The 9946-nt window shown below is 30.8% G+C and overlaps 1 protein-coding gene across 1 annotated transcript; it reads left to right on the top strand.

Annotated features, from left to right (window-relative positions):
* Nucleotides 1–5669: 5669 nt before the first annotated feature.
* On the top strand, nucleotides 5670–9424 carry BO82DRAFT_284204 (SacI domain and endonuclease/exonuclease/phosphatase family protein; the record flags this gene model as incomplete). Its single annotated transcript, XM_025631447.1, has 7 exons — nucleotides 5670–5991; nucleotides 6039–6243; nucleotides 6298–7936; nucleotides 7996–8295; nucleotides 8352–8461; nucleotides 8519–8853; nucleotides 8946–9424. 7 exons carry the CDS (start codon nucleotides 5670–5672, stop codon nucleotides 9422–9424), a joined length of 3390 nt encoding a protein of 1129 aa, XP_025491613.1.
* Nucleotides 9425–9946: the final 522 nt, after the last annotated feature.

The following is a 9946-nucleotide window of genomic DNA, read 5'->3' as shown; positions in this document are numbered from 1 at the left end:
TATAATATTAATAAAATAATTATTAAAATTAATCTTAAATCTATATAAGCTAAAAATATTATAACTAATAGAAAGATTTGCCTTTAGGCCTTGTATTAGATATATATTTGTATATATATAAATTAATACTATTTTACTATCTACTTTTATAAAATTAAAATAAATGATAGTATATAATAGATATTATGAAATTTCTGCTTAATCTTTGAAATATATATAGTCTGGTCTATAGTAGCTATTAAAATAATAGAAAAATAAGCTGTTACCTAGTATTTATTTATAATTAATATAATATATCTAAAACCTAATTACATAGTATTTATTTTATTATTTATACAAATTTTAATAGTTGTATACTGCTAGTTTATAAAACCTCTTTCTAGTTTAGGTATAATAAAGAATTTGTTTGCATTAATTATAATAATAGCAGATTATATATTTATATGAAACATATATAAATTGTAAATTATTATATATATCTAGTATATTATTAGAAATAAATAATATTAAGTAATCTAAATATTACAGGTATAATATATTTTAATACTTATAATAATCTAATACATTTCTATTATTATAATTAATATTTAAGTAATAAATGTTATTTTTACTATGATTACTATAACTTTATATATTTTATAATTTATTATGTATATAATGAATTTAGCTGCAGTAGGAATATCTAGTGGGTAACGGCCAGGTCAGGTTAGGTTATTTGGAATTGTTATACCTAACCGCCAGATTATAGCCAGGTTAAGGAAATTTTTATATCTAACTATAGTATAGCTAAAAATTAGACAGTTAACTGTTTTAATTATTTTTAGTATTAAGTCCTACCTGCTATACCCCTTTTAGCTTTAGTATAATTAAAATATATTTAAATTAACAGATTATTAATCTAACTATTTTAACTATTGTCTAAAAACATATAAAAAAAGCTTTTTTATATTAAATAAGAGTAATTAAATAAAGTATTACTATCTTCTTTATCTTTATTTCTAAAAAATAATAAGAAATTTTTTATAGTACTAATAAATTCCAGCTTTTTATAAAATTATTACTTTTACAGTAAGAAATATATATAAAAACATATAATTATAGTGCTGTTTAGACTGTATATAATATAATACAAATCTCTATACCTAATATAATCACTCTTTTTAACTTTTCTAACCCTAATAATTCTAAATACTTTATTAATATAAATCTACTTAAGATTTTATATTATACTATCTACTTAGTCTTTCTTAGTAAATATACTTTTTAACAATTATTTAGTTTAATATTAGATACTATATTTTTTATAGTAGGTTCTGTAAAAGTCTTTTTTAGATATAAAAAAAAGATTTTTAATTTATTTAATCTAGTTAGTTCTAAGTATTTATAATTTTAGACTTTAAATATAATGTTCTGCTTATTAAATTTACTAAAATATTCAAGGTGCAGCGGGTGCTTTGGCTGTATATTAAAATATATTAAATTATATTTATATAAAAATATATTTTAAAATAAAATAAACTACTTTTATAAAGTTTTTTATTTTTATTCTTTTATATTTATTGCTTATAGAGTAGCTTTAGAATTATAAGTTAATTACAGTTATTTAGCTTATTTTTTAAAAAATAGTATTAAATTTTATTTTTATTTTTTAAATCTTTACAAACTATAATAATACTTAAACTAAAATAAGCTTTTTAAATTAGATTTTTTTAAATCTTGAGATTATACATGTTGCGAAGAATTAGAAGATTATTTTATATCTAATTTTTAAAAGAATCTTTATTTTTTAAAATTAGTAGTAGTAGATAATTTTTTAAAGCCTATATATAAGCTTAAAAACTGCTATTTTACTTTAATTAAAAAAGTTATTAATAATATAAAACAGCTTTTAAAGAAATATATTATTTTTTAATAAAATCTTTTATATCTACTGTACTGTATACCTTTATATTTTATAATATTTAAAAATTAAAAACTTAGACACTAGTTTTATAAGCTACTATCTTTATAAAAGTTATAAAAAATACTATTAGTTAAATTTAAATAAATAATTAGTTAGATACTAAATATAAGACTATTACAGATATTTACTTATTTTTTTATTTTTTAAAAATAGATTTTTTTAATTATTACTTTTTCTAGGCCTTTATAGCCTATAATAAATAAAAATTTTGAAATTAAATTCTATATTTTATAATTATCTGTTACCTACTATTCTAAACTATTAAATATATTTAATTTAAATAAATAAATAATTTTACTACTTTATTTTTCTACTAAAAACTAAATCCTTTTAATTAAGTATAGATTAAAAAATATTTTTTAAAATTATTAAAAATATATATATAGAGCTGTTATTAAAATTCTTAAATAATAAATAAATATTAATTAAAGTCGACTACTAGATTAGCTTTAATTAAAAAATATTTTTTACTTTAACTAAATATTTTTTAATTAAAGATATAAATTACTATAAAATTTTATTAGACTTTTAATTAGAATCTAGATTTTATACTAATGAAAATCTAGCTATAATTATTTTATTAGTTTTATATAAATATATTCTGGCCTATTAGTTATTAGATATAATAATTAATAATACTAGTAATAATAGTTTAATATTTAGTATAATTTTATCTAAACTCTAAGCCCAGCTTAGTCAGAGTATTTAGCTTTATAATATTTTAATTAATCCTAATCTTTTAAAAATTATTTAAAACTGATATTATATATATATTTTGTATATAATTTAGCTTATAGTTAATACTCTTCTATAAAAACTTTAGATTAAGATTTTAAATAATACTATTAAATATATATAAAAAAATTATAATAAAAGTCTTAAAGCCTCTTTTAATATTTTAAAAATTTTTAAAAAAATATATTTTAGAAGCTATCTGTAAAAGGCTAATACAGACAGCTCCTACTATTTATATTAAAAACTATCTATAGTAGTTTTTTATAAATAGCTTTTAAAGATCTTTTTTAATAATAGCTTATTATACTAATTTTTAATTATAGATTTAAAAGATTATACAATTTATAAATATAAGCTTTTAATACTATAAAAAGTTCCAGCTTATCTAATAATTTAAATCTAAATTAATTTATTATTTTTTTTAAACTGTAAAATCTGCTAAAACTTAACCTATTTTATAATTTACCAGATGCTTAATCTTTATTAAATAATTAAAAGTTTTATTTAGTACTGTAAGTATAGTAATATTAAGTATCTTTATTCTACTATAATTAAGTAGAAATAGATAGAATATTTTTTTAAGCTTTTATATCCTTTTTTTTATATTCTATCTATCTAAAAACAGTAGGCCTACTATTTATATAATTTATAATATCTATAATAATCTTTTTAATTATTTAGATTACTTAATTAATTAACTAGTAAGAAAGCAGGTGCTTTAAAAAAAGATTTTTAAAATTTATAAAATATATATTAAAAGTTTTAAAAATACTACTATTATATCTACTAGGCAGAAGGCTATATTTATATAATTATAACTATTCTAAATCTAATATTAAAACTTAAAAAGTTTAAAAAAATATATAGTTTAATAATAATATTAACTAGTATAATAAGTACCGAACTATTTTTAAAAAGGTTTTTTATTTTTATTATAGTTAGAATCTAGTAATTAATATACTGTTATCTGGCTTTATATTATTATTTAGTCTGGATAAAACCTTTTATAATATTTTTAAATACCAGAGACTCTTACCCGCAGCAGAGATATTTAAAAATCTTAAAATATATCTAAATATTAAAAATATATAATTTAAAATATTTTTAATTAAACTAATACTATTTTAGTTATTATAGGATATACTAATATTCTTATTTACTAAAAGTCTTACTATAATTAGTTTTCTATTCTTTACTAAATAACTAAAGATTTTCTTTTAGTTACAACTAATAGTATTAGTATTAAATATTTATTTAATAATTTTTAAAATATCTGCTACTATTACCGGAGCTGTTTTTATTTTAATATAATTAAAACAGTTATACTTTAATTATATACTAATTATTTTACTATTAGTAAAAAGTACTAGAATATTTTTAATAATTTTAATCCAGATTTAATTATTTTTACATTTAAAAAGTAAAAAAAAATAAGATAATTACTAGTTTTTATATTAGTAAAAATAAAAATATAGATAATTTTAAAGATAACTCTAAAAATAGATTATTATTAGTAATAGAAAAACCAGTCTTATCTAAGTCTTTAAATACTATATATATTTAAATAAAGATAGAAACCTGGTTTTTATAATTTTTATACTATTATAATCACCGTCCTGGACAGTATAAAAAGTAGTATAATATTATTAGTATATTTAATAATAAATACTATTTTTTTATACTAGACTCTATAAAAGTCTTTTATAAAATACAGTATATTTTTTAGATAGAATATATAGTCTAGGTTAATTAGATAAAGCAGATAGAGCAGATAAAGCAGATTAATTAAATTAATTAAATTAATTAAATAAAACAGATTAATTAGATAAAGCAGATTAATTAAATAAAGTAGGTAAAGCAGGTAGAGTAGATAAACTAAAACTAAAAAATATTACTATACTATAATTAAAAATATATTATACTTTGTATATTATTTATATAAAAAGAATATATATATTATAAATTAATCTATAGTTATTAATCTATTTACTATACCTAATCTTTCTAACCTGCAGGTATAAACAGTTAAAGTAATAGTTATATTTTAACCTAACTATAACTATACAGTTAAAAATTTTTTATATCTTAACCTAACCGCCAGGTTATGGCCAGGTTAAGGTTAAGGTATAACAGTCAGGTTAAGCCACTCTAGTAATAAAAGTATAATTAATAAGCTTTTTTTAAACTGTAATTAGTAATAGTAGTGATAGAATTTAAGTTGAAAAAATAAATTCTTAATAATAAAAAGTTAAAATAATACAAAGAATAACAATTAATAAAAAATAAAATTAGTACAGAGCTATAAATAATACAGCTGGATAAAAATTGTATTAATAAAGTAAAATGAAAGAAAAAAGGCCTAAAGGGCCTTTGCTTTATAGTATATATATAGCCACCTGGGTGCCTAAGGCAGCCGAACTGACTCATCTGACGGGCTACAGCACCCGTCGCATGGCCCCAGGTAAGAGCCACAACAAAGTAGCTAATAAGTGTTTATTAAGTACTTTAAATAACTACAGTATATAATCAATTTTCAAGAAAATATAAAAAATTCAAAATTGAGAAACAGTAATTTGCAGACTTGTATAGCATATTTTTGCTTATATAAAGGGCTTGTATATTTACAGCTAACATTCTACATAAGCCCTGCAAAGAGCTCAGGTGAACTGTGTTCACCACATCTAACCCATAGCTACTCACTTTGGATTTTAATCATGGACTTTATAATTATATTCTTTGAAACTTTCTACTTACTGTTTCTCCTCGAATCAATAGTTAGTACTGTAACTAGAATACATAGTCCCATCTGATACCAATATTGGTAAAATGGTTCCTGAATGATCTCTTTCTCGCACCAAAGCTAGAATGACTAGTTACTCCTTATAGGCTGATTTTCCCGGGGAAAAGTCGAGATCATCTTACATCTTGGTGCAATGCTCCATACATTAAATTCAAATAAAATTTTTGAAGCATGGCTAGCCTTCGAATTTATACTCGGAACTTTCCTCAGCGTACTGTTGTTCTTGCTACCTCTGACTACGCGTTGCTATTTAAGTCCGAATCTCCCAGCCAAAGGCGTCGCAACGGCGGCACCGTGCCTCGTTGTCGAGTCGACCTTGTCCCGGTATCCTCTATCCAATTCGAAGATTACCAAATCCAGGGTAAAGGGTTTGGTACTCTCGGACTTATTCACCTGGACGAAGATGTCTTCGTAAGCGTTATCACTGGCTCCTCGAAAGCCGCCACGGTACGACCTGGGGAATCAGTTTTCAGAATAGACAAGGTGGAGTTTTGTGAGGTTTATCATCAATCTCATAAGGAATCTGCTGACCGGGCTCAGTTTGTTTGAGCCACCCCAGATATGAAGATAGACTATATCATGATGTGGACTCCTCTATCCCAGTTGAGGTAACTGAGACGGAAGTAGAGTATGAAATCAGGGATACGGCTATTGATGTCCCTTTTTTGGCTCTGAAGAAATTACTGAGCGATGGGAGCTTTTACTACAGCCTTGATTTCAATCTTACAGCTCGGTTGCAAGATCGGTAAGCCAAGGCGCATTTGTGAATTGATGGTTGTGCTCACGAAGTAATGACTAGATCCGATAAATCGGCAACTTTCGATATAGATTCTCTGGATGAGGACATGCTCTGGAATGCATACCTCATAAACCCCCTTCTCATTTTCAGAAAACACCTAGCCCCGGCCGAGAAGAATCACCTCGATTCTTCGCGCATCTTGACGTGTGTGATACGAGGCTTTTGTGGCACACTAACGATACCATCTTCCGTCCCAATCATTCCCCGGGGACATACGCGACTTCCTTCCTCGCTTACAATTATATCTCGCCAGTCATCTCGACGTGCGGGAACAAGGTTCAATTCCCGTGGCATAGACGATGACGGTCATGTCGCCAATTTTGTTGAGACCGAGACAATACTCTGGATTGCTCCTCATCTTACCTTTTCCTACGTTCAGTTGCGTGGATCAGTGCCGACTTTTTGGGAGCAGGCTACTGGTTTTATCCCAGGACAGCAGAAAATTGAAATAACCAGATCCGTCGAGGCGAGCCAACATGCGTTCCATAAACACTTTAAGAACCTGGAACTGAAGTATGGTGCAATACATGTGATAAACCTGCTGAGTGAACTCAGGCCGGGGGAAGTAGAGCTTTCAAGAAGATTTCGGGAACTTATCAAAGGAGACCGTACAAGTCAAGAAACTGGACTTGGAGCCCTTTCGGACCATAGTCTTCTACAGATCACGGAATTCGATTTCCATGCTGAAACCCGAGGACCAACAGGGTATGGCGCCAGCAACCAGATCAAACCCGAGATATTTCACTCTCTGCAAGGCTTTGCCTACTTTCAAGAAGAGGAATCTGACCTTGGAACCCCCGATCAAAACCAGAAATCGCTGGGTAACACTGTCATTCTACAGCAAGAAGGGGCTTTTCGAACCAACTGCCTTGATTGTCTCGATAGGACGAATCTCATACAAACAATAATAAGCGCCATGGCTCTTGATGCATTCCTTCATAAACAAGGGGGTACAGTCGGCGAAGATCTCCAACTGAGACATTCAACCTTGTGGGCCGACAATGGCGATGCTTTGTCCAAAATCTATGCTGGCACTGGCGCCCTCAAAAGCTCATTCACACGCCATGGCAAGATGTCCTTCGCAGGTGCACTAGCAGATGCCCGAAAAACCGCGGCGCGCATCTATGTCAACAATTTCTCTGACAAAGCTCGCCAACAAACAATAGATATTCTACTGGGGCGATTAACAGGCCAAATTCCCGTACTTCTATTTGACCCGGTTAATGATCGAGTTGCAACCGAGCTGGCTCAGCTATCATCTAACTATTCGTCTACTAAATCGATTCGAATCTGGGCTGGGACATTCAACCTCAATGGGCGTCATCCGGGGCCCAGTACAGATCTACGGCCGTGGTTGCTTTCAGGATTCACTCGTCAGGATGATAGTCCACGGATTTTTGCAGTCGGGTTTCAGGAGATTGTTACGCTAAGTCCACAGCAGATAATGTCGACTGACCCTACAACCCGAAAAGTGTGGGAGCAGAATGTGCAAAGCTGCCTCAATTCCGAAGCGAGCTCCAGAAAACTTCCTAAGTATGTGCTCTTGCGAAGTGGTCAACTCGTTGGAGCTGCTCTCATGGTATACGTGAGGGAGGATAGCCTGAAATACGTCAAGAATGTTGAAGGTAGTGTGAAAAAGGTAGGTTTCACATGACATGTGGGCGTCTACTTTGTCTTTCACTGATTATTTTTATATAGACGGGCCTATCAGGAATGGCCGGCAACAAAGGAGGCTGCGCCATTCGCTTTGATTACTCAAATACGCGCATCTGTTTTGTGACTGCCCATCTTGCTGCTGGGTTCGCTAATTATGACGAGAGGAATAAAGACTATGATACCATCCTACGTGGCCTCCGCTTCTTGAAAAACAGAAGTATTGAGGATCATGACACTATCGTATGGCTTGGGGACTTCAACTATCGGATCGGACTTGGCAGTCAACTTGTCAGAGAATTAGCACTTCAGGGAGATTACCAGAAGCTTTACGACAATGACCAGGTATTTTCCGAGGTCGAGTTTGACGTCGATCTTTGTGCCCCTGACAACTCTCTCAGTTAAATCTACAGATGCTAGCAGGTAGAGCCTTCCACTTTTACACGGAAGGACCTATCACATTTCCTCCAACATACAAGTATGATATTGGGAATGATCATTATGATACCTCGTTAGTGTCACAAGTATGTCATGTTGTCATGCGGCCAGGAGACTGAGACCTCAATAGGGAAAAAGCACGTATACCCGCCTGGTGCGATAGAGTCCTCTGGAAGGGATCGAATCTACGTCAGATTCATTACAGCACTGCGAACCTGCAATTCTCCGATCATAGGCCAGTTTGGGCCGTATTTACATGCATGATCAGCATTGTTAACGAGGAAAAGAAAGCCCACCTGCAGCATAAGCTTTATAGCAAATACCGGCAGAGCACACGCGCTGTAGTCGCGAGTGAGCCCAAAAACGCAGATGCCAATACTGGAAAGCTGTATCACTCAGGAATTGCTACGCGGACTCAGGAGTCAGCTACTAGCGCTGCATATGACAAATGGTGGTTAAGCCATGGTCAGTCACAATGCCATTCTCTGATCTATGAAAGCCCACGCCACCAGTCCAAAATTATCTGTTATACTCACACTTCTCATATCATGAACTAGGCGAGTCTGTGCGGTCACAGGTGGTACCTCCCTCCAACAACCTTATCTGGAATATTCAACGTATACCAAATCCCTTTTCCTGGGACGACAACGATTGGGCTCAAGTATCGCCGTCTACTGCAATCGAGAATAGTGCACTCAAACCCCCTCTGCCACCAAGGATGAATCTTCCAGAGTATGAAAGACATCGGATCTCCTATGAATCAAAGCGAGAGCACATTGCTACTATCGAAGTGCCTGGAGAGCCGTATCAGGATAATCCAAAATCTCAGAAAACGAGTAAAACAGCTTCTTGGATGATGGAATCAAACCATACAAGTCCACCGCTACCGGTAAGCACGACACAAACACTTGCGGGAGACAATTCGCGTGGACCGTACAATTCAGGCCCACATAATATCGCTGAGCGGTTGGTGACCCATACGGTCAGTGAACTCCATGCGTTGATATTTTTCGGTTTACCAGATATATTATACTAAGCCTGTAATTGCATTACAGAAACATGATCTATTGGGCGAAGCCATCAATGATAGGCTCACTTGGGAACCGCTCGATCCCGAAAAATAGAATCTTGTCTTTACCTAGACTCACAGATGATTTAGTACTATCTGATCTGCAGAGCCCGATCCACTGGTATCAAATAAACTCTTGATGTTACATCACCCTGCCACTATTTATAGACGTACTTGGTAAAATCCTGCGGTAACGTAGACCGACTTCTTCGGCTTTACTTCAAGACTCTATAAGTTTAACATAACCATATATACAAGGCTACAGCCAGCATGATGTACCAATGCCAATTTGCGGTAGTCGGAGTATAGGATACCCGCAAACGTTGACTGATTCACCCACTTTTCAAAACCATCTGGAGTAGCTCTGAGGTTAACCTGTTCTCCTAACGGCAAGCAAGCATGCTAGACATCGGAGAGGATGACCACGCATAAGCACAGCCATGGGCATGAGAAACCAATCCCGAACAAGCGGGAGGAAAAGCCATGCAC

The sequence above is a fragment of the Aspergillus uvarum genome (genome assembly GCF_003184745.1).
Source record: "Aspergillus uvarum CBS 121591 unplaced genomic scaffold BO82scaffold_29, whole genome shotgun sequence".
Classification (NCBI taxonomy): domain Eukaryota; kingdom Fungi; phylum Ascomycota; class Eurotiomycetes; order Eurotiales; family Aspergillaceae; genus Aspergillus; species Aspergillus uvarum.
The sequence above is the reverse complement of the archived record's forward strand: the minus strand, read 5'-3'. Positions and strand labels throughout refer to the sequence as shown.